The 24,834-nt window shown below is 54.5% G+C and overlaps 2 protein-coding genes across 5 annotated transcripts in view; both read right to left on the bottom strand.

The window, feature by feature from the left end:
• Positions 1-24,613, bottom strand: part of RAB11FIP5 (RAB11 family interacting protein 5) — a 55,243-nt gene extending 30,630 nt beyond the window's left edge. For 3 of the 4 annotated variants that reach the window (XM_069856609.1, XM_069856611.1, XM_069856612.1), the window contains exons 1-2: positions 24,202-24,613; positions 142-581 (exon numbers count right to left, since the gene is read on the bottom strand). In XM_069856609.1, coding sequence (XP_069712710.1) covers positions 142-581; positions 24,202-24,578 — 817 coding nt within the window. In that variant the 5' untranslated portion in view covers positions 24,579-24,613. Of the gene's footprint in view, positions 1-141; positions 582-9,727; positions 10,004-24,201 lie in introns of those variants that run through there. The other variant, XM_069856610.1, reaches the window with a different exon arrangement.
• The window catches only part of FBXO41 (F-box protein 41), a 116,028-nt gene continuing 96,526 nt past the window's right edge, over positions 5,333-24,834 (bottom strand). The window contains exon 13 of the mRNA XM_069856680.1: positions 5,333-5,343. The gene's annotated coding sequence lies outside the window, so the exon portion shown is untranslated. The remainder of the gene's footprint in view (positions 5,344-24,834) is intronic.

Raw genomic sequence — 24,834 nt, 5'->3', positions numbered from 1 at the left:
CCATTCCACGATTTGGGCAGGACACTGCTTCTTAGGTAAGCAATTACTTAAGAGATTTACAGGAAAGCCTCAACAGTGGAAACAAAGAAAAGCAGGGGAAAAAAGCAAAGGGGAGGTGGATTAAAGCCGTTATCCTCTTACCAGAGCGCTCCGTGGACAGACTGCTGTGTCTGCTCGGGGATTTGGTTACCTCGGGGACATTTGCAGCCAAGCCCAGGCTGGCAGAAGAGATGGTGCTGTCAGATCCCAGCGAGGTGTTGGATTGCGTCAGGGACGACTTGCGTAGCTTGTTCTTCAAGAAGAAACCTTTGACTTTGGACTTCTTGCCCTCGATGTTGTAGTCATCCTCCATGTCCAGGGCACCCATGCTGCTGGGGATGATGGCAGAGGCCGACTCCAAGTCGTATTTCTTCTTGCCCTTCACCTTGTCCTTCAGCTTTCCAAAGGGTGAGCGCGGCTTGTCCTTCATAGACAGGTCGAACATGCTGGCCGTAAGGTTGTTGCGTGTGAACTGGATGCTCACCAGGATCTCACCACGCTCCTTCTCCTTCTTCCCAGGCTTGGAGTGTAGCTGGTACCACCTGGAGGCAGAGAAGAAAGCAAAGAAAAGGCCCTTCTGTTATTTCCAAGAGCCGCAAATCCAAAAAGACCTCAAGGAGAGGGATGCTGGGTTGGAGCTAGCATGAATGCCCCAGAAATTACCTAAGACCTAAGTGAGAGACAGACAAACACCAACCACGGAGGTGTCCAATGGAACCAGACCTCTCCCTGAACCACAGCAGCTCCGTGGTTCATCCCCATCTTCTTTGTGTCCTAGAAAACTTCCAGTAAATAACCTTGCAAACACCATCTCGCCCGCACTGGTGTCAGATGCTGCTGTGCATAGAATCATAGAATAACCAGGTTGGAAGAGACCCACCGGATCATCGAGTCCAACCATTCCTATCAATCACTAAACCATGGCCCTCAGCACCTCGTCCACGCGTCCCTCAAACACCTCCAGGGAAGGTGACTCAACCCCCTCCCTGGGCAGCCTCGGACAGGGACCAATCACCCTTTCCATGAAAAATATTTCCCTAATGTCCAGCCTGACCCTCCCCTGGTGGAGCTTGAGGCCATTGCCTCTCGTCCTGTCCCCTGTCCCTTGGGAGAAGAGCCCAGCTCCCTCCTCTCCACAACCTCCTCTCAGGGAGTTGCAGAGAGCAATGAGGTCTCCCCTCAGCCTCCTCTTCTCCAGGCTAAACACCCCCAGCTCTCTCAGCCGCTCCTCTTGTTCTCCAGCCCCCTCCCCAGCTTCGTTGCTCTTCTCTGGACTCGCTCCAGAGCCTCAACATCCTTCTTGTGGGGAGGGGCCCAGAACTGACCCCAGGATTCGAGGAGCGGTCTCACCAGGGCCGAGTCCAGAGCGGGTGAAGTTACTGGTGGCCAAATATTTGTAGGGTCAGCTGGGACATCGCTGAGAGTCTGCGTGTAAGAAAGGACGGTGCTTTGTGCTTGCGTTTGAAATATTCAAGAGCCAGTGACTCAGGAGAAATCCTTTCAAGTCACAGACGGCACCATAACGGCAAAGGCACTCAACAATATTCACTAAATAACTTCAGGCCAGGCTCTCAGTCAACAACCTAAATAAAGATGCTGGAGTTTGCCTAGAAGTGTCCTTGCATCAAGCATTTAGAGGATGCTGCATTACGGGAGATGGTTAGAGGAGGCAGAGCTGCTCCCCCTCTGCTCCTCTCTGGTGAGACCCCACCTGGAGTCCTGTGCCCACTTCTGGAATCCCCAACACAAGAAGGAGATGGAACTGTTGGAACGGGTCCGGAGGAGGCCACAGAGATGATGTGAGGGCTGGAGAACCTCTGCTCTGAGGCCAGGCTGAGAGAGTTGGGGTTGTTCAGCCTGGAGAAGAAAAAGGCTGCAGGGAGACCTTAGAGTAGATTCCAGTACTCGAAGGGGCTCCAGGAAAGCTGCGGAGGGACTTTTTGCAAGGGCCTGGAGTGATGGGATGAGGGGGAATGGCTTTAAATTGGAAAGGGGAAGATTTGGACTGGACATAAGAAGAAATTCCTCATGATGAGGTTAAGGAGGCCCTGGCCCAGGCTGGCAAGAGAAGTTGTAGCTGCTCCATCCCTGGAGGTGTTCAAGGCCAGGTTGAATGGGGCTTGGAGCAGCCTGATCCAGTGGGAGGTGTCACTGCCATGGTGGAACTGGATGGGCTTTGAGGTCCCTTCCAACTCAAACCATTCCATGATTCTCTTATAAAAATTCCCCATAACAAGGTGCAAGGAATCTGCAGGTTCAGGGCAGAACCCATTTCTCCATGATGTCCTTCATGGGGAAAACACGCAGCAACGGGAAGTGGAAGAGATTTCCAGATCTGGGTTATCAGTTTCCCAGCATATAAAAATCCCTGTGGATTTTTACATCCATTTGAAAAGTGAAGTCACTGAAAAAAAAAAAAAAAAGGGAAGGAGGGAGAAGGGTGTGACCAGACTGAAATCACCGGGGCGAGGAGAACGCTTGAATCGTGTCCTCCAGAACTTCCTGATTTACTGCTGGAGAAGTGATTCCACCTTGGATGAAGGGAAGAACTGGGAAGCCTGGGGGGCCGACACTGTGACACAAAACTCCTAAATCCCAGCGGGGATGCCTAGATTAAGGAACTGCACAGGTGGAAGCACCCAGGTCCTTCACCCAGGTACCACCAAAACGCAGGAGGGACAATGACTCAGGATTAAATCCTCATTCCAATTCCTATCACCTCATAGAACCATGGAACGGTTTGGGTTGGAAGGGACCTCAAAGCCCATGCAGTTTCAGTCCTCCTGCCAATGGACAGGGAGAACCCCCACGACATCAAGTTGCTCCAAGCCCCATCCAACCTGACCTTGAACACCTCCAGGGATGGGGCAGCCACAGCTTCCCTGGACAACCTGGGCCAGGACCTCCCCACCCTCATCATGAGGAATTTCTTCTTATGACCAATCCAAATCTTCCTCTTTCCAATTTAAAGCCATTCCCCCTCGTCCCATCACTCCAAGACCTTGGAAAAAGTCCCTCCCCAGCTCTCCTGGAGCCCCTTGCAGGACTGGAAGCTGCTCTAAGGTCTCCCCAGACCCTTTTCTTCTCCAGGCTGAACAACCCCAACTCTCATCCTGTTGTAATAACAGATAGAAAGGTAAAAGCCCAAAAGCTTTTGAAAAAAAAAAAACCTCAAATTCCATTGTTTGCTTGGAGAAACGTATTTTTTCACTTTGATGGGAGCACAACAATTGTTCTTGAGCTTTAAAATATGTGATTAAGGATTTATCTCTTTCTGCTTCAAACCGTTCCCCCTCACCCTATCCCTGCACTCCCTGATCAAGAGCCCCTCCTCAGATTTCCTGCAGGCTCCTTCCACCCCAGGATGATGCCCACCTCAAAGTTTCAGTACCCAGGCTTCAAGGTTGAAAATATTCAGGCTCGAAGAAAATAAAACACGAATAAAAGAATAAAAGCAGCGTTAACCCCATGGGCTGCAAAGAAAGACCTGGACAGGCTGCCAGGAAGCATCAGTAGGTGAGTCAGATGGACTTTTCCCGTAGGAGCGATGAGGAAAAGGCTGCTCGGAACAGGCTGCAGCCACAGCACAGCAAGCATTGAGTTGCTCGGTTTGATTCAAGACCTGGAAGAAGTTCAGGAAGGAAGGGCAGCAGCAGCCTGCCAGCTGGGAGAGGAGCTGGGGGCTGAGTCATGGAATCGCTTGGTTGGAAAAGACCTTTGCAGTTGAGTCCAACTCTACCTGTCCACCACTAAACCAGATCATTGAGCACCTCATCTACCCGGCTTTTAAACATCCAGGGATGGGGACTCCACCACCTCCCTGGGCAGCCTCTGCCAGGGCCTGAGAACCCTCTGGATGAAGAAACGCTTCCTGATCCCTAATCTGAACCTGCCCTGATGCAATTTGAGGTCATTTCCTTTCACGCTGTCACTTAGGAGAAGAAACCAACACCTACCTCACTCCAACCTCCTTTCAAGCAGTTGTAGACAGTGATGAGTCTCCCCTCAATCTCCTTTTCTCCAGGTCCCTCAGCCACCTCTCATAACCCTTGTTCTCCAGCCCCTTTCCCAGCTCCATTCCCTTCTCTGGACATTCTCCAGCCCCTCAATGTCCTTCTTGGAGTGAGGGGCCCAAAACTGAACCCAGGATTCAAGGTGCAGCCTCATCAGGGGAAAAGAAATCCTGCAAGTCATTTTTATATCTTATGTCATTCCATGGAAATAAGAAATAGAGAGCAAACCTGGGTGGATTAACATCAGGAAAGGCAGGAGCTGCTGGGGACGAGGAGATGGAAGAGCCCTTGAGAGCTCCACGTGGGCTTAGCTCACATGGATTCACTCTCAGCATTGCTCACCCCATGTGGTGGTTGGTAGAATGAATTTGGATGCTCAGTGGCAATGGATCCAGAAGAACAAGCCTTAGAACCCAATCTGCTTCAAACAGCAGCCCTTGCAGGCAAAACCTCTGCTTATTCTGGATCAAGGAGGTATTTTTGGTTCTCAAGACCTACTCAGCAGTCAGGAAGCAGCTGGAACAACACCTCAAACAGAGAGCAGGGCTATTTTTAGGCTGAGCTCCAAGTTTATGGCGCAAGATGAGTGTTCAGGAGGACTAAGTAGTTCCATGTTGGGGTTTGCCTTGTTTTTATGAATCAGTTCCAGTGGAACAGGAGATGCAAACACTGCCATGGCCTTGATGCGTCAGGAGAGCAGGATCAGAGCAGGTTTCAAGCCCCAGCCCAGCTAAACATGAACTCTCACAGCATCTTTTCACTTTTAATCCCATCCCAGACCCCTCAGTTTTCTATGTTTCTGCCTCAGAGAGGAACATGATGTCTTTAGAGAGGACTATGAAGGACTTTCAAGAGGGTACGAAGATGTTGTGAGGGCTGGAGCATCCCTGCTGTGAGGCCAGGCTGAGAGAGTTGGGATTGTTCAGCCTGGAGAAGGCTCCACAGAGACCTTAAAGCAGCTTCAGGTAGAGAAAGAGTCTACAAGAAAGATGAGGAGGGACTTTTTGCAAGGGCCTGGAGTGATAAGACGAGGGGAAATGGCTTTAAATTGAAGGGGAAGATTAAAATTAGACATTAGGAAGAAATTCTTCATGATGAAGGTGGGGAGGCCCTGGCACAAGTTGCCCAGAGCAGTGGTGGCTGCCCCATCCCTGGAGGGGTTCAAGGCCAGGCTGGATGGGGCTTGGAGATCCTGATCCAGTGGGAGGTGTCCCTGCCTATGGCAGGGGTGGAACTGGATGGGCTTTAAGGTCCCTTCCAACCCAAACTATTCTATGATTCTATGACACACCTGGAACAACAACCCAGTTTCTGCTCATACAAACCCTTTTCCAGGTCTGAAACAGCAGCCGTGAGCTTCGCAGTTTAAATGCAGACTTATTGCTCTGAATTTAACTGGGTTACATTAATCAGACTGTAGAAGAGCTGCTGGCACCGAGGAGCACAGGGAGATCGAGGAAGCCCTGCCAAGTGTACAGAGCACCAAGGACTGCAAGGACCTGCTTTTCAGAAGAATTCTGGAGGCCTCTCTTGAGGGTGGTGTGACCGGCTTGGGTCCAGCTCCTCACTGCACAGGACAGCCAGGACAAGCCACTCAAGGCACCACAAAGATGATCTGAGGGCTGGAGCACTTCCCCTATGAGGCCAGGCTGAGAGAGTTTGGGTTCTTCAGCCTGGAGAAGAGAAGGCTATGAGGAGACCTTAAAGCAGCTTCCAGTAGGGAAAGAGGCTCCAGGAGAGCTGGGGAGGGGCTCTCGGTCAGGGGGGGCAAGGATGGGATGAGGCAGAAAGGTTTTAAGCTGAAAGTGGGGAGATTGAGGTGAGATCTTAGGAAGATAAGGAATCATGCTTAGTGCCCATGTCTGTGCTCCCTCCCTTGCTCCCTACAGCTGGAAAAGTATCTCCCCCGTGAACACGGAGCACAGGATGAAACCAGCAGCTTCCCCTGTATCTTCCGCTCTGCGGAGAACGGCTCCATCCTACCCCTCAGCTACTGCAAGGCGACACTTCTGAGACACCTCATCCATGGCCACACGGAGAGCCAAGCTTATCCAGAGACACCTCCAATGTGGCTCAAGAGCTCAAGCCAGCTGGAAGACATGAGTTGCATGTTCAGCTAAAAACCCTGTTCTTCCCTCTTATGCCCCATGGGTTCAGCACCTCTGGGCATCGAGAGCCTGCCCGCAGCACTGGATCATGCTGGGCGCATTCTCCAAAGGCAAAGACCTTCTCCAGCATCACCCCAGGATCTGCAGCCATGGAAGAGGCTGAGGAGCACCCAGGGATTGCTGGAGAAGGAATCACAGAATCACAGAATTGCTCGGTTGGAAAACACCTTTGAGATCATCAAGCCCAACCGTACCTGTCCACTGCTAAACCACATCCCTGAGCACCTCATCTACCCGGCTTTTAAACCCCTCCAGGGATGGGAACTCCACCACCTCCCTGGGCAGCCTCTGCCAGGGCCTCAGAACCCTTTCCATGAAGACATTGTTCCTGATGTCCAATCTAAACCTGCCCTGGTGCAGCTTGAGGCCATTTCCTCTCATCCTATCGTCTGTCACTGGGGAGAAGAGACCAACACCCACCTCCCTACAACCTCCTTTCAGGTAGTTGTAGACAGTGATGAGGTCTCCCCTCAGTCTCCTCTTCTTCAGGATAAACATCCCCAGGTCCCTCAGCCACCTCTCACAACCCTTGTTCTCCAGCCCCTTCCCCAGCTCCGTTCCCTTCTCTGGACGCGCTCCAGCCCCTCAATGTCCTTCTTGGAGTGAGGAGCCCAAAACCGAAGGCCCTTGGCCTTGTTGACCCTCCTCCCGCTGGTCTCAGCCCATGGCTCCAGCCTGGCCAGGTCCCTCTGCAGAGCGTCCCCACCAAAGAGAAGGAAGCATTGAGCCAGCCCAGCACACAGGGAGGGGAGAGGAAACCTCAAAGAGAGCCCTCCCTGCAGACGCCCCAGAAAGGGGAAGCAACTGGAGGCCCCTGCAAGCTCTTGGGAAGCAAGACGTGCTCTGGGGCTTTGCAAGCTCCCATCGTGCAGCAGGGACCCCACTCGTGAGCGGAGATGGACGGTGAGGGGCTCCCCAGCCCCACTGAGCACCTCTGCCTGCTCATTTAGGTCACCCTGGTTAATCAGCACAGCCGAGCTGCCTCCAGTAGAAGCTTTTCCTGGGCAAACGCCGCGCTCTCCTCCCCCTCACCTCCACCGAGGGTGAAGGAGAAGATCAAGCTGCGCAGCACGGCTGCCAAAAGACAGATTTGAGAGGAAAGGCAGAAAGCGCCTGGCATCTATTTTTACATTTGCTGTTGCCAGGATCAGTCGGAGCAGCGAGGGAAGCCTGGAGAGCAGAGCACAAAGCGCCGCCACAGCTCCAAGAACCCAAAACCCACGTGCTATCCTCCATCCTCCAGCACCATCGCGTCCCAGAAAGCCAACAAGAGCAGTGAAATGGAGAAAATCCACCTGGGCATGGAAACGAGAGCAGAGGAACTCTCGTTCCTGAGGAACGTGGGGAGACCCTGCTTCTAGAAACCTTGTGGTAGGTTTCTAACTACAGAGGAAGAGGCTTGGGTGCTTTCTTCTCTCCATGAGTGATAAAACCCATCTGGGTTTATGAGCCCTGTGCTCTGGATGTGTTGCCCCAGCACCTCCTGGGATGGGAAGCCAACCTGCTGGGATGACAGAGGAGACACGGAGCCAACCCTCAAGAGACCACGAAGAGGGGATCCCAGGGGAGAACGACCCGAAGCTTTCTGTCACCTTGGCCCTTCCACATCCTCCTCCTGCTCAAGTGACTCCTTCAGCACAAAACCAATCACAAAGCCAAAACCCCCATCCTGAAAACAGCTTTGCAGGTCCTCATCCCAAAGCCCTGTGGTGATCCGAGCTCATCTTATTGATTTGGGAATAGTACAGTCACAACACTAGAATGAGATTCTATGAGATCAGGCAAGAAGGACGCTGCTCACAACACAGCCCTTGGAGATGCCCTCAGCACCATCAGGGCACCATCCTGCCCTGCTCTCAGGGAGGACACGGGTCCTTCCAAGGAGAACCGTTCTTTCTCTCCCACAGGTCCAGATGGGATCCCCAAGAGATTCCCATCCACCCTCCAGCTCCACCAGACCCACCTCACCCCAACAGACCTTCAGCGGTGATCCTCCAGGTTCACTCCTGGACTGGTCCCAGGTTCAAGAGAGCTTCCTCGAGTGGTTAAGTCCCTCAGGAGCTCGCAGCATTCATGGATGGATACAAGGAAGGACACGCAGCCGGAGCATTTTTAGAGGGTTTCAGGATCAGATGCTTTCCAAAACCCTCCCAAAACCTCTCAGCATTGTCAGGTGGCTGAGGTTCTCCTCAACCCAAAGAGAAATGCTCCTGCTACACGCAAGTCAGCCGCCTGAGCAGCATGTGGAACAAGAGAGAGCGCAGCGCAGAGCCAGAGCCTCTTCCCCATCCACACCAGCCTGTCATTTACTGCTGATTCACCCTGCAACAAGGTCTTCCCTGCTTATGAAGAAAGCCCCAAGTCTTTAATTAAAGACTACTTGGGCCCCTAGAGCAACAGAGAGAGGAGGATAGAGTGCAGGAAAGGCAGCGAAGGGAAAACAAGAATCATAGAATCGCTTGTTTGGAAAAGACCTTTGAGATCATCAAGCCCAACCGTACCTGCCCACTACTAAACCAGATCCCATATCCTTCATCTACCCACCTTCTAAATCTCTCCTGGGATGGAGACTCCCCCACCTCCCTGGGCAGCCTCTGCCAGGGCCTCAGAACCCTTTCCACCCAGAAATTTTTTCTGAGGCCAATATGAACCCGCCTTTGGGCAACTTGAGACCATTTCCTCCCATCCCATCACCTGTCACTTGGGAGAAGAGACCAACACACACCTCACTACAACCTCCTTTCAGGCAGTTATAGACAGTGATGAGGTCTCCCCCCAGCTTCTTTCCTCCACGCTAAACAGCCCCAGACCCTTCAGCAGCTCCTCATAACCCTTGTGCTCCAGCCCCTTCCCCAGCTCCGTTCCCTTCTCTGGACGCTCTCCAGCCCCTCAATGTCCTTCTTGGAGTGAGGGGCCCAAAGCTGAATGCAGGATTTGAGGTGCATCCTCACCAGTGCCAAGTCCAGGGGCACAATCCCTTCCCTGCTCCTGCTGGCCACCCTGTTTCTGATCCAAGCCAAGATGCCATTGGCCTTCTTGGCCACCTGGGCCACTGCTGGCTCACGTTCAGCCACTGCCAACCAACACCCCCAGGTCCTTCTCCTCCAGGCAGCTTTCCAGCCGCTCTGCCCCAAGCCTGGAGCTGCACAGGATTGCTGTGACCCAAGTGCAGAACCCGGCTCTTGGCCTTGTTGACCCTCACTCTGTTGGTTTCAGCCCATGGATCCATGTTGTCCAGATCCCTTTGAGGAGCCTCCCTGCCCTCAAGCAGATCAATACTTCCACCCAGCTTAGTGTCATCCACAAACTTACTAAGAGTGCACTCAACCCAGATTATTGATACAGATACTGAACAGAACTGGACCCAAGAAGGGGCACCACCTCTCCTGGCATGACCCCCACCATGGTCACAGCCCAGGAAACAAAGAGCCATTTCGTGGAGTGGAGAGCTGAAGCAGCTTTGAGGAAACACGCACATCGCATCAGGCCAGGAGGAAGCTCACCTACCCGAGAAGGGAAGCGTAGGGTGGAAAACAACCCAAGCCTGGGGATTTTTCGTGCTTTTTTGTCTGGCTTCGTGTTTTCAACACAGCTTCCCCCGCACTGGGAAGCTTTTCTGCAGCGTAGGTTCGTTTTCGTGTTGGTTTTGGATGGCCTATTTTGCAAGGTGATCCCTCTAAGCTGCTGAAAAGCACAGATGGGAAATAAACACAGGCAGATTCCCCCGCTGACGGGCAAGAAAGCAGCTGAGGTGGGAAGAAGTTCATCTCTCCACACGTTCCTCTGAGAAGTATTTGAAAACAAACTCAAACAAAGCAACCCCCCCCCCCACCGCTCGTTAGATAACGCAGCTCATAGCTAACGAAGCGGCTCGACCCGGAGCCTCTAATGGGTTCCAGCTCTGACACGGCCAACGCGGCTGCTTGAAAGAACACTGCCTGAATGGGATCTCAGAAACATCTAGGTGAGCTTTAAGGTCCCTTTCAACACAAATCATAGAACCACCAGGTTGGAAAAGACCCACCGGATCATCGAGTCCAACCATTCCTATCACATCATATCAAATCATTCTATGATTCTACAAAGCAAAGAGTCGTGTGCAGTGAGGCGAACAAGAGGATGGAGCTATGGGGTTGGTGCTTCAAGTGCTGGATTGCTGAAGCAGGAGCATGAGACAACTGGGAAAATAAGTCTGTGAGATACGATGAAAACCAGGAGAAAATACAGCTCTGCTTGTTTCCACAGGTCACTGGCAAGGCTGGAGAACAAGGGTATGAGAGGCAGCTGAGGGACCTGGGGTTGTTTCACCTGGAGAAAAGGAGGCTGCGGGGAGACCGACTGTCTACAACTGCCTGAAAGGAGGTTGGAGTGAGGTGGGTGTTGGTCTCTTCTCCCCAGTGACAGGCAATGGGACGAGAGGAAACGGCCTCAAGTTGCACCAGGGCAGGTTCAGATTGGACATCAGGAAAAAATTCTGGATGGAAAGGGTTCTCAGGCGCTGGTGGAGGCTGCCCAGGGAGGTGGTGGAGTCTCCATCCCTAGAGAGGGTTAAAAGCCTGGTAGATGAAGGATTTGAGACATGGTTTAGTAGTGGATGGTTGGGACAGCATGGGGTGGGACAGCTTGGGGAGCAGGGTAGAAACCAGAGATGGAGAAGAGCTATCAACCACCAGGACAACCCTGGCACAGGAGTACGGGTGATAACTTCATCCAACGTAGGCTGAGAGGATTCGAGGCTTTCCACTCTCCAGCACAGCGGCAGGAAAGAAGAGAAAGGGATGGAAGACTTAAGAAGCTGTGAAACAGAGTATGAAACATTTATGAATGAAGAAGAGAGAGTAATAGCAAGAGACAAAGTGATTCAGCTATATTTATCTGCTCACGCTCCACAGCATCAAAGGTTCACATCCTCCGAGTCACGAACAAGCCAGCAAACCACTTTTGTGGTCACCAAGTGACCTGAGCCACCAGTCAGCGCTGCCTGGACACCACAAAACCAAGGGACGAGGTCCCTGTGCGAGGATGGGAGCAGCCACAGTATGGACACGTTCTCCACTCCACTGGATGTTCTCCCTCTGGTGACAACACAACCCCTTGGAGGGCAAGAGGAGCAGAAAGCAGAGCCCACCCTGCCTTTGGGGTCACCAGAGAGGAAGGGCTGGCCAGAAACATCTCGCCAAGCTCTGTAGGGAAGGGAGGAATCGCCTTGGAAAGATGAATCGAGGTGGAGAGGCTCCTGAAGGATGGTGTGAGTGCTGGCTGAACTCAGCACATGGAATAGAACCAGCTCCACCCACGTCTGGAGGTTTGTATTGACAGGTTTGAGGTGTGTTTGGAGCTGGCTGTGGGTTTTCCGCAGCCGGAGATGCGTTGACCTCGCTGCACGAGAAACCAAGGGCGCAAAAGGAAAGTTAAAAAAACCTCGAGCCCCGAGCTGACTTTGCAGGATTGCAAAGCACGATGGAGAGCGAGGAGCTGCTCCACAGGTTCCCCCGCTGCACCTGGGGAGCTGCTTAAGGCACAACTCAACACGCATGGGACGGGCAGGAGAAACGTGTTTTTGCTGTTAAATCCTTTCCTGCTTCCAGCTGGGAAAAGCATCACAGCGAGGTTTGCATGGAGAACGTAGCACCTGGAGGCAACACAAGGTTTGGGAAGGCAGCGCCTGTTCTCCAAAGGGAAAACCAACCCCAAGAGCTCCACGAAGTTTGAAATGTCACCAACATCGGCTGCGGCGACAGGGATTGAACACATCGAGCATCCATTCATCGCAACAAGAGGTGCCACAGTGAGTTACGCGTGCAAAAAAAAAGGGGGAAAAGAGAAAAAGGAGCAAATCTTAAGCCCAGAAGAACGTTGCTCTAAGGAGACCACAGGATGCTGCTCCAGGGATGGGACTCCCAAACCTCCAGCCTGGGTTAGAAAAACCATCCCACCGGAAAACCAAACCCTGTCCCCCCAACCAAGCTTCCGACAAAGAAAGGCAATTCCCATGGCTGCTATTTGCACTCTTTGGTATGGGTAGACTCCATCTCAAAGATCTTCTCCAAAAGATTCTATGATTCACTGAGCACAGGCTCCAACAAGCCCCCGGGGCAGGAAAAGAGGTGGCAGCAAAGGTTTAAAAGCCATTTTCACTCAACAGACCGCAGGCAGAAGGGAAGCGAGGTCTTTTTGGACTCCAATGGCCAGGAAGCCCCATACACAAGCCATGCAGAAGCAGCGTCCTGTGCCAACACGTCTGTGATGCAGCAGCATCCAGAGCAAGAGGTGAGATGATACCAGAGCCAGAGGCGTTCCTGAGAGCAAGAAACTCATTTTCCCTTCGTGTTGGCGCCTACATAAGCGTTTCTGCAAGCTGGTTACATCAGCTGGACAGAATAACCCAGCCCATACCAGCACCAGTGCCAACCAGTCCTTGCAGGACCTTCCCACCTTCACCTGCAGCCACCTCCAGCACAGCCCGGGGAGCGTTTCCACCTCGAGAAGCAGGGACCTCGGTGAGACCAGGTGCAGGTGGCACCACTCCGCTCCACTCGGCGCGACCACAGCTTTGCCAGCAGTACTGAAACCATCCAGGTCAACACCACAAGGGAACAGCCCCCACCCAACACCAACACACGGTGGAGCACGGCCACCTCGCGTGGACACGGTGCAGCTCCAGACTAGGAGAAGTCTGGCTGGAAAGCTGCCTGGAGGAGAAGGACCTGGGGGTGTTGGTTGGCAGCAACTGACCATGAGCCAGCAGGGGCCCAGGTGGCCAAGAAGGCCAATGGCATCTTGGCTTAGATCAGACACGGTGTGGCCAGCAGGGCCAGGGAGGTTATTCTCCCTCTGGACTCGGCACTGGTGAGACCGCTCCTCGAATCCTGGGGTCAGTTCTGGGCCCCTCCCCACAAGAAGGAGGTTGAGGCTCTGGAGCGAGTCCAGAGAAGAGCAACCAAGCTGGTGAGGGAGCTGGAGAACAAGAGGAGCAGCTGAGAGAGCTGGGGGTGTTTATCCTGGAGAAGAGGAGGCTGAGGGGAGACCTCGTTGCTCTCTCCAACTCCCTGAGAGGAGGTTGTGGAGAGGAGGGAGCTGGGCTCTTCTCCCAAGGGACAGGGGACAGGACGAGAGGGAATGGCCTCAAGCTCCACCAGAGGAGCTGGTGATTCTGGTGATTCTATGACATGGTGTCTCAGTCTGGGTTCCCAATATCATGCTGAGTGGATAAGGTCTCTCCAAATCCACCAGCTTGACCCACCACCACATTCTGTGCCTGGCCAAGTTGCTGGCCAAGAATTCACACCCTTGGTTCTCCTTCCACCAAATCCATGTTTCTCACCAGATCATGTTTTCTCCACGCCAAGGCTTGGAGACCATCTCCAACACCAAGAGAACAAACACTCACCACAAACCACGACGATGTAACCATCAGGAAAACCAACCAAACCATCCTGAGCACCGCTACACACTGCAGCCACAGCATGGACATGCTCTCCACCCCAGCAGATGGTCTCCCTTTGGTGACAACACAACCTCTTGGAGGACAAGAGGAGCAGAAAGCAGAGCCCACCTTCCCTTTGTGGTCACCAGAGGGGAAGGATTGGCAAGAAACATTTTGCCAAGCTCTGTAGGGAAGGGAGGAATCACCTTGGAAAGATGAATCGAGGTGGAGAGGCTCCTGAGGGATGGTGTGAGCGCTGGCTGAACTCGGCACATGGAACAGCACCAACTCCACCCACGTCTGGAGCTTTGTACCAACAGGTTCAAGGCGTTTCCTGAGCTGGCTGTGGGTTTTCCGCAGCCAGAGGCACTCAAGGCTTTGGGGGATTAGTGTGAAACAGAAGAAGAAACCTGAATCTGCACCTTTTGGGGTTTTAAGATGAAGGTGGTGAGGTCCTGGCCCAGGTCGCCAAGAGAAATTGTGGCTGCCCCATCCCTGGAGGTGTTCAAGGCCAGGTTGGATGAGGCTGAGAGCAGCCTGGTCCAGTGGGAGGTGTCCCTGCCCACGGCAGCAGGGGTGGAGCCGGATGGGCTTTAAGGTCCATTCCAACCCAAATCATTCCATCACTCTAAGATGATGGAGGGTGATGGACCCAACGCTCTTGGCCATCGATATTCACAACCCAACATGTCAGACTTGCAAAGTTTGGATCAAATCACTCCAATCTCTTTTAAAAGCCGACAAAAGCAGAACTTTGCTGGAGCAGAACGGAGGAAAAGCCTTCAACCCCTGACTACTGGGTGAAAACAGGGTTAACAGGGCAGGCAGGAGCAAAATTAAGCCCTGCTCCCACTTCATAAGCTCCATCACCCCACAGCAGCAACTTGGTGCTCTCCCCTGGGCTCCAACCTAAGGGCAAACACTTGCCTAGGAATCATAGAATCACCAGGTTGGAAGAGACCCACTGGATCATCAAGTCCAACCGTTCCCATCAATCACTAACCCATGTCCCTCAGCACCTCATCCACACGTCCCTTAAACCCCTCCAGGGAAGGGGACTCAACCCCCTCCCCTGGGCAGCCTCGGACAGGGACCAATGACCCTTTCCATGAAAAATTTTTTCCTAATGTCCAGCCTGAGCCTCCCCTGGTGGAGCTTGAGGCCATTCCCTCTCGTCCTGTCCCCTGTCCCTTGGGAGAAGAGCCCAGCTCCCTCCTCTCCACAACCTCCTTTCAGTGAGCTGGAGAGTGCAATGAGGTCTCCCCCTCACTGCTTCTCCCCAGAGGAGAAGCTGGTTATGGAGGATCATATCTCAAAGCCTGGCTGCTCCTGCCCAGCGTTGCCTCCAGCAGCGTCGAGAGCATCTCGACCTGATTTTTTGGCAGGACTAAGGTTCTCCTCCCCCTGCTCGGCGGCGTTTTCGACACAGCAGGGCGTTTCCTGGCTCCGTTGAGACACAACAACCCTTCAGAGCTGCCTTTCCAGCCCCAAAGCAAGGATTTCATCACGAGTCTGGGTGCCCAAGGAGCTCGCTGCTGCTCTCAGCCACCACAAAGACCTTCGCCAGCCTTGCCAGGCACCTCTGATCGCAGTCCCTGGGGAAAAGGGCTTTGTTTGCCCTCGTATTAAGACTTTCCATCCTAGAATTATCAAAAAACAGCTATTTCCTCTCTGCCCTGCTGTAAGGTCTCTCACTCTCCTAAGCGCAAGGACAGAGGACGCAGCTGCAGCGATTTGGCCTCAGCTCCTGCCTAATAGGGAGCAGAAAACCCAGCTCCAACCTTGAGTGTGAAAATCTCCCCCAGGAGACGCAGCCAGAAGCCAAGGCCATGATGGGAACGTCAACGAGCACAAACCACCACAGCCAAGAGATGCCACCGCCGGGAGCCCGCAGGCCACGGCGCCTGCTCTGCTGCTAATGACCTCCCCTGATTTTGATTTAACGAGGGAGGGCGATGGCCACAAGTGCAGCATAGGATGATGGAATGGTTTGGGTTGGAAGGGACCTCAAAATCCATCCAGTTCCACCTCCTGCCATGGGCAGAGACACCTCCCACCGGATCCGGTTGCTCCCAGCCCCATCCAACCTGACCTTGAACCCCTCCAGGGATGAAGCGGCCACGACTTCTCTGGGAAACCTGGGCCAGGGCCTCCCCACCCTCACAGAAGAACATTTCTCCCCAAGATCTCATCTCAATCTCCCCTTTTGCAGCTTCGAATCATTTCCCCTTCGTCCTATCCCTGCCCTCCCTGATCGAGAGCCCCTCCCCAGCTTTCCTGGAGCCCCTTTTCCTACTGGAAGCTGCTCTAAGGTCTCTGTGGAGCCTTCTCTCCTTCAGGCTGAACAATCCCAACTCTTTCAGCCTGGCCTCATAGGAGAACACCCCTTGGCCCTGAGGGTGCTTCTCACCTCTCCAAAGTCCCAACGCTGCTTTGCAGATGGGCAACACCCATCACTGGACCTTAATGCGACCTTCCAGAGGGCTTCTCAGTCACATTGCAGTCAAGGCAAATTCAGAGCCACCTCCATCTCAGGTTGCCCCAGCTAAGCTGCTGGCAGTGACAGGGCTACCGAGCTCCTTCTCCAGCTGCCTCTGCCAACCCTCTTGGCCTGACTCCATGACGTCTTCCTCCTGACCCAAGGCCCTGCCCATTCTCCACTGAGCCTTGCCCCAGGACTGAGCTCCATCAGGACACAGGGAAGCCTCAAGGACTTCAGCTAGAAGAGATTAGCACCCAGAGGAAAGGTGTTGTACCCCAAGCTGATGGAGAGCAGGAAGAAGAGCATCTCCTCTACACATTAGGAAGAAATTCTTCATGCTGAGGGTGGGGAGGTCCTGGCCCAGGTTGCCCAAAGAAGTCATGGCTGCCCCATCCCTGGAGGTGTTCAAGGACAGGTTGTATGGAGCTTGGAGCAGCCTGATCCAGTGGGAGGTGTCCCTACCCATGGCAGGGGGTGGAACTGGATGGGCTTTGAGGTCCAACCCAAACCATTCCATGATCCTATCTATGATCTCGTTCCTGCCGCCAGGGCTGAGATGTTGCAGCTGCCTCCGAGCGACCAGCAGCTGGGGAGGCACCGGAACAAGTAAAGGGAACTGTGGCAGCGAGAGCTCTGGGGAAGTTGAAGCTGAGTTAATTTTGCACAAGGAATGACTCCGCAAGACGAGCTCCTTGTCATGGAGACACCAAAGGCCACTCGCTGCTGCTGCTCCTTGTCCAAGGCAGCAGCCAGCAAGCGATTGCAAGTCACTGCGGGAGAACACCAGAGCCAGGAATTATGACTCCTGGGCTACGCTTGCTGTCCCTTATCCACACGATCCCAAAGCCTGAATTCTGCTCTGCAAAGACCGAGCTTTAGCAACCCAATGTTGTCCCAGCAAGAAGAGCCTTGCCCTGGAAGGCTACCAGCTTTAACCTTCTCCCTTTGCACGGGGCTGTGAGGTCTTAGGGGAAGAAAGCAAATAAAAATGGTATTTTAAAGAGGGAGAGGGCAGGGAAGGACAAGGAGAGGTTTCTTGGTGCAGAATGGTAAACTCTAGGTGCCCACCAGCCCTTCCCACCATCAGCCTCGCAATCCCACAGAGCAAAACCAAGGTCCTTTTGGGACCCCAAGCAGTGAGGTCCAAGGTCCAAACCCACAGCTGTTACCATACATGGTTGGACTCAATGATCCAGTGGGTCTTTTCCAACCTGGTGATTGTGTGATTCTATGATTCATACACCTCTTGTCCTCCCAGCGCCGAGCCCCTGCCATGCCACCCACCCACCGGACCACACTGGCCAAGGGGAATCATAGAACTCTTAAAGTTGGAAAAGACCTCCAAGTTCACTCAGTCCCACCGTCACCCCAACACCACCGTGCCTACTAAACCTTGTTCCAAAGTGCCACATCTACACATTTTCTGAACCCCTCCAAGGATGGCAACTCCACCATCTCCCTGGGCAGCCTCCTCCAATCCTTCACCGCTCTTTCAGAAATACATTTTCCCCTATTATCCAGTCTGAACCTCCCCTGGCACAACTTGAGGCCATTTCCTCTTGTCCTATCACTTGTTACTCAGGAGAAAACACAGCCTGAGGGATGTCGGATGAAGCTCTTGTGTTGGAGGCATTCCCACCACCCTGCCCAGATATTCTGCTGACAGGGGTGGACGTGGAGGTAACGTTCCCCGGCTCGCTGCCACGCAACAGGGAAGGCAGGATGAGCCCTCGCGATGGATTGCAACCACATTTCCTGGAGGCCAGGAAGCAGAAGCGATAGCTGCTTCGTGAGTACAGCAAAAAAACCCTCTTCTGCTGGGCTCAGCTCTTCTTTCATAGAATTGTAGAATGGTTTTAGCTGGAAGAGATCTTAAAGCTCATCCAGTCCCACCCCTGCCATAAGCAGGGACACTTTCCCCTGGACTAGGTTGCTCCAAGCCCCATCCAGCCTGGCCTTGAACCCCTCCAGGGATGGGGCAGCCACAGCTTCTCTGGGCAACCTGTTCCAGGGCCTCCCCACCCTCATCATCAAGAATTTCTTCTTAATGTCCAATCTAAATCTCCCCTCTTCCAATTTAAAGCCATTCTCCCTCGTCCTATCACTCCAGACCCTTAGGAAAAGTCCTTCCCCAGCTTTCCTGGAGCCCCTTTCAGTACTGGAAGGTGCTTTAAGGTCTCCCTGGAACCTTCTCTTCTCCAGGCTGAACAACCTCAACTCTCTGTCCGTGCACATGAGGATCATCAGTAAAATGCACGGATTAAAAATAAAAGCCCTACACAGCTCAGGAGGGAAGGGAGAAATGATCATGGAATCACAGAATCACCAGGTTGGAAGAGATCCACTGGATCATCAAGTCCAACCATTCCCACCAATCACTAACCCATGTCCCTCAGCACCTCATCCACCCGTCCCTTAAACCCCTTCAGGGAAGGTGACTCAACCCCCACCCTGGGCAGCCTCTGCCAGTGCCCAATGACCCTTTCTGTGAAATTTTTTTTCCTAATGTCCAGCCTGACCCTCCCCTGGTGGAGCTTGAGGCCATTCCCTCTCGTCCTGTCCCCTGTCACCTGGGAGAAGAGCCCAGCTCCCTCCTCTCCACAACCTCCTCTCAGGGAGTTGAAGAGAGCAATGAGGTCTCCCCTCAGCCTCATCTTCTCCAGGGAGAAGAGTTGATTCTGTCCCAGGCAAGAGGATCGAGAGATTCAGCTGAACAAGGCAGCTCATAAACAGCCCCGGGCGCCGGCTGACAGAGTCCAAGTTTGACGAACATTTTCCATCAAACTGAAAACAAGTCTAAAAATCAACGCTGATGAAGTTTCCATGCTACAAAAAACAGCAGGAAAATGAGAGCAAGGTCAACATGCTGACAATTGAGGACTTCACTCAAGCAGGGTCCCATTCCAATTGGCACCAGTTTTATACCCAGGAGCGAGGAACGCAGATGGAATCATAGAATCATGGAATGGTTTGGGCTGGAAGGGACCTCAAAGCCCATCCAGTTCCACCCCCTGCCCTAAGCAGGAACACCTCCCACTGGATCAGGCTGCTCAAAGCTCCATCCAACCTGGCCTTGAACACCTCCAGGGCTGGGGCAGCCACAACTTCTCTGCGCAACCTGGGCCAGAGCCTCACCACCCTCATCATCAAGAATTTCTTCCTAATGTCTAATATAAATTTTCCCCCTTCCAATTTAGAGCCATTCCCCCTCGTCCTATCGCTCCAGGACCATGGAAAAAGCCCATTCCCAGCTTTTCTGGAGCCCCTTCAGGTACTGGAAGCTGCTCTAAGGAATCCCCGAAGCCTTCTCTTCTCTAGGCTGAACAATCCCAACTCTCCCAGCCTCTTCTCGTAGCAGAGGTTCTCCAGCCCTCACATCATCTCCATGGTCTCCTCTGGACCCGTTCCAACAGTTCCACCTCCTTCTTACGCTGGAGATTCCAGAACTGGACACAGTACAGCTGAGCCTGACCTCACTCATCCCTCGCTCTAGGGCTCACGGTTATCTCCGTCGCACACGCCTGGATGCGCTCGTGGTTGAGTCAAAGAGAGGGAGAGCCTGCGTTTGTTTTGCTGCTTTTTAATCTGGGACTAAATGTTCTCCTAAACACAGTTGTTTGCCGTGGGGTTGAACCACACAGCAGAAGTCAGTTGGGAGCTTGGGGGGCTTGCAGAGCCAGATCCTTGGGCCTTCCCCCAATCCTTTTCCCACTCGGATGGATGAGGTCCAGCAGTTAGGACTCCACTCCAGCAAAATGTGCAGCCCCTTCCCAACTGCTGACTGGCCACCCACCCTCCAGAAACCTTCCAGCACAGGGGTTCAAGGGAATGGAAATGCCTGGAGCACAGGAGGAGAGCTCTCCATGATGTTTTCCATGCTCACTTCCATCTCCAGGGGCCAAGGGTGAAGATAAAGAGCCTTAAAAGCTCTTATGAGCCTCAACAGCATGAGGGGAAGTTAATTTTCCTTACGCAAGCAAAGCTACAGGAAGGGAGGGAGGCAGAGAGCAAAAATCCTGAGGGTCTCCTGCCTCATAGCCTGGATCCCACCCTCACGCTGCAGCAATGGGACCAGCAGGACTTGGAATTCGGCTGCGTTGGACGTTGCACCCATGGGATTAACGGCCCCTGACGCTGAGACCTTTGAGACGAAGGCTCAGCTCCTACCCCGGCTCCTGAAGCACAAAGAGAGGATGGAAAGTTCTTAGGCTGCCCCATCCCTGGAGGTGTTCAAGGCCAGGTTGGAAGGGGCTTGGAGCAGCCTGGTCCGGTGGGAGGTGTCCCTGCCCATGGATGGGCTTTGAGGTCCCTATGATTCTACTTCACGTCCTCCCGTACCAAAACAACACGGCCCGAAAGGCTGCGGGATCAGCTCCCTCTGAACTCTGCGCACAACACTGGTTTGAATTAAACCCGAAGAATTCCGATCCAGCTCCTCCAACGCCTCCCGTTCTCCTGGCAGCGCTAAGAAAAGCAAAAGAAATGCCAGAGGGAAAACACTCAGACGCTTACACCGGGGTGCATCACTTTTCCTCCGTGCCCACACTCCCATTTTAGGGCACGGGGTGCAGAGAAAAACAAGCCGTGTTTCTCCACAGGAAAAGCATTTCCAACCCCTTTTCATGCTCATCAGAGAATCGTTTGGTTGGAAAAGACCTTTGAGATCACGGGGTCCAACCGTATCTTACCACTACTAAACCAGATCCCTGAGCACCTCATCTACCCGGCTTTTAAACCCCTCCAGGGATGGGGACTCCACCACCTCCCTGGGCAGCCTCTGCCAGGGCCTCAGAACCCTTTCCATCCAGAAATTTTTCCTGATGTCCAATATGAACCTGCCCTGGTGCAACTTGAGGCCATTTCTTCTCATCCCATCACCTGCAACCTGGGAGAAGAGACCAACACCCACCTCACTCCAACCTCCTTTCAGGCAGTTGTAGACAGTGATGAGGTCTCCCCTCAGCTTCTTTCCTCCATGCTAAACAGCCCCAGACCCTTCAGCAGCTCCTCATAACCCTTGTTCTCCAGCCCCTTCCCCAGCTCCATTGCCTTCTCTGGACACTCTCCAGCCCCTCAATGTCCTTCTTGGAGTGAGGGACCAAAACTGTGCCTGGGATTTGAGGTGTGGCCTCACCAGAGCCGAGTCCAGGGGCATGATCCCTTCCCTGCTCCTGCTGGTCACATCATTTCTGATCCAAGCCAAGATGCCATTGGCCTTCTTGGCCACCTGGGCCACTGCTGGCTCATGTTCAGCCGCTCTCAACCAACACCCCCAGGTCCTTCTCCTCCAGGCAGCTTTCCAGCCGCTCTTCCCCAGGCCAGGAGCTGCACGGGGTTGTTGTGTCTCAAGTGCAGGATTCAGCCCTTGGCCTTGTTGAACCTCCTTGTTGAAGCACCTGCCCAGCCCTTGTGCTCCCTCCACCACCTCCCCAGCCATGCTCAGAGTAGGCTCCTCTCCAAGTCTGCAGCTTCAGGCAACGAGCCAGGCGAATTCACAGAATCACTAGGTTGGAAAAGACCCACTGGATCATCGAGTCCAACCATTCCCATCAAAGCGAGTCCAACCATTCCCATCATCAAAGCGAGCCCAACCATTCCCATCAAAATATTCCTATCAAAATTATCCTATTCCTCGGGTCCTGGAAGCCAGCAAGCAGCTTGGATGCTCCTGGAGGAGCACAGCTGCCCAGCGAGGTCTGCATGGAGCAAAGCTCAAAAAGCTTCTTCCCTAAAGGAATTTCATCCACGTTCCCGGATTTCTCTGCCTGGCAAAGGCTTGAAAACATTGATTATTGCTTTAAACTCTTCTAGGGGAAGAAGGAAGAGCAGCCTGTGCCACCCTTCCCAGGGCACCCATGGGCCCTGCAACATCCAGTCGCCCTTCTTGGGGCAGGCACAGGCCCTGGGATCAGAGAATGATAGAATCACTAGGTTGGAAAGGACCCATGGGACCATCGAGTCCAACCATTGATGGTGGAGGACCTCCGGCAAAGCCATTCCTGGACCACACATGGATACCACAACACCCATCCCAAGGCACACAGGGACCCCACGATGCCCATCCCGAGGCACACGGGAACCTAGACACCCATCCAAGAGATCTCATGATGCCCACTCCAGGCATCCCATGATGCCCATCCAAGAGACCTCATGATGCCCATTCCAAGCACTCCATGACGACCACCCAAGAGATCTCATGATGCCCATTCCAGGTGCTCCATGACGCCCACCCAAGAGACCTCATGATGCCCATTCCAGGCATCCCATGACGCCCACCCAAGGACCCATGAGGCCCATCCCAAGGAACGGAAGACCCATGACACCCAACCAGGGCACAAAGGCACCCCATTACGCTCACCCCAGTGCTCCCAGTGCCCCATGAAACACAGCCCAGTGCTCCCAGTGTCCCACACTGTCCCATAACATGCATCCAAGTGCTCCCAGTGCTCCATGACAGCCACCCCAGTGCTCCCAGTACCCCACAACATGCACCCCAGTGCTCCCAGTGTTCCACAATGCACATCCCAGTGCTCCATGAGACGCATCCCAGTGTTCCACGATGTGCACCCCAGTGCTTCATGACATGCACCCCAGTGCTCCCAGCGTTCCACGATGTGCACCCCAGTGCTCCCAGCGCCCCATGACATACATCCCAGTGCTCCCAGTGTTCCATTAAATGCACCCCAGTGCCACCAATGTTCCATAACATGCATCCCAGTGCTCCATGACACACATCCCAGTGCTCCCAGTGTTCCAGGACATGCATCCCAGCACCCCATGACGTGCATCCCAGTGCTCCCAGTGTTCCAGGACACCTTCCCCAGTGTTCCCAGTGTTCCACGACGTGCACCCCAGTGCTCCCAGCGCCCCATGACGTACATCCCAGTGCTCCCAGTGTTCCATTAAATGCATCCCAGCACTCCCAGTGTTCCATAACATGCATCCCAGTGCTCCCAGTGTTCCAGGACACCCTCCCCAGTGCTCCCAGCGCCCCACGACGTGCATCCCAGTGCTCCCAGTGTTCCACAATGTGCATTCCAGTGCTCCCAGTGTTCCACAATGTGCATTCCAGTGCTCCCAGTGTTCCATGACACCCACCCCAGTGCTCCATGAGATGCATCCCAGTGTTCCACAATGTGCACCCCAGTGCTCCCAGTGCCCCATGACATACATCCCAGTGCCACCAGTGCTCCATGACATGCATCCCAGTGCTCCCCGTGTTCCACGACATGCATCCCAGCACCCCACGACGTGCATCCCAGTGCTCCCAGTGTTTTGGGACACCTTCTCCAGTGCTCCCAGTGTTTTGGGACACCTTCCCCAGTGCTCCCAGTGTTTCGGGACATGCATCCCAGCACCCCATGAAGTGCATCCCAGTGCTCCTGGCGCCCCATGACATACATCCCAGTGCTCCCAGTGTTCCAGGACACCTTCCCCAGTGCTCCCAGTGTTCCAGGACACCTTCCCCAGTGCTCCCAGTGTTCCAGGACACCTTCCCCAGTGCTCCCAGTGTTCCGGGACACCCTCCCCACTGCTCCCAGTGTTCCGGGACACCCTCCCCACTGCTCCCAGTGTTCCAGAACATGCATCCCAGTGCTCCCAGCGCCCCATGACGTACATCCCAGTGCTCCCAGTGTTCCATTAAATGCATCCCAGTGCTTCCAGTGTTCCACAACATGCATCCCAGTGCTCCCAGTGTCCCAGTACACCTTTCCCATTGCTCCCAGTGCCCCAGGACACGCACCCCAGTGCTCCCAGCGTTCCAGGACACGCACCCCAGTGCTCCCAGTGCCCCAGGACACGCACCCCAGTGCTCCCAGCGCCCCATGACGTACATCCCAGTGCTCCCAGTGTCCCAGTACACCTTTCCCAGTGCTCCCAGTGCCCCAGGACACGTACCCCAGCGCTCCCAGCGTTCCAGGACACCCTCCCCAGCGCTCCCAGCGTTCCAGGACACCCTCCCCAGCGCTCCCAGCGTTCCAGGACACCCTCCCCAGCGCTCCCATCACTCCATGACGTCCACCCCAGTGCTCCACGACACCCTCCCCGCCCCCCCCATGCGGGGTCACTCACCGCTCGAGGGGCGCCCGGCCGCTCTGCAGCCCCGGCTCGAGGGGGACCCTGGCCTGCCCGAGGAAGCGGTCCATGCCCACCAGGGCCCGGTGCATGACGGTGAGCAGCAGCCCCGGGGCGGTGGCGGAGGGCTCGGGGGGCAGCTCGAAGGCGCATTCCTCCCTCCACTCCGGGTCCCCCGAGCTCTTCTCGGCCACCGAGGTGCTGTACTTCTCGCGGCCCAGCTGGATGACGGTGTAGGCGTCGCTGGTGCCCGCTTTGCCCCCTCCTCCCTTGCAGCGCAGCCCCCGGGCCCGCAGCACCGTCACCTGGACGTGCGTGGGGAGCCAGGCCGGGGGGGCCTCGGCGGGGAGGGGCCCGGCCCGCACCAGCGCCATGGAGAGAGGGAGGGAGGGAGGGAGAGAGAGAGGGAGGGAGGGGGGGGGGGGAGCCGGAGCCGGGCCCCGCGCCGCAGCCGCAGCCCCGGCGCACGGAGAGCGACCCCGGCGGCTCCGCCCCGCAGCGCGCAGGGGCCGGGACACGCCCCCTCTGGCAGGCCACGCCCCCTAGGACAGGCCACGCCCCCAGGACAGACCACGCCCCCTCTGATAGGCTATGCCCCTCTGATAGGCCACGCCCCTAGGACAGGCCACG

Source organism: Phaenicophaeus curvirostris, chromosome 4 (assembly GCF_032191515.1).
Source record: "Phaenicophaeus curvirostris isolate KB17595 chromosome 4, BPBGC_Pcur_1.0, whole genome shotgun sequence".
NCBI lineage: Eukaryota > Metazoa > Chordata > Aves > Cuculiformes > Cuculidae > Phaenicophaeus > Phaenicophaeus curvirostris.
This window is presented reverse-complemented; position numbering and strand designations above follow the sequence as displayed.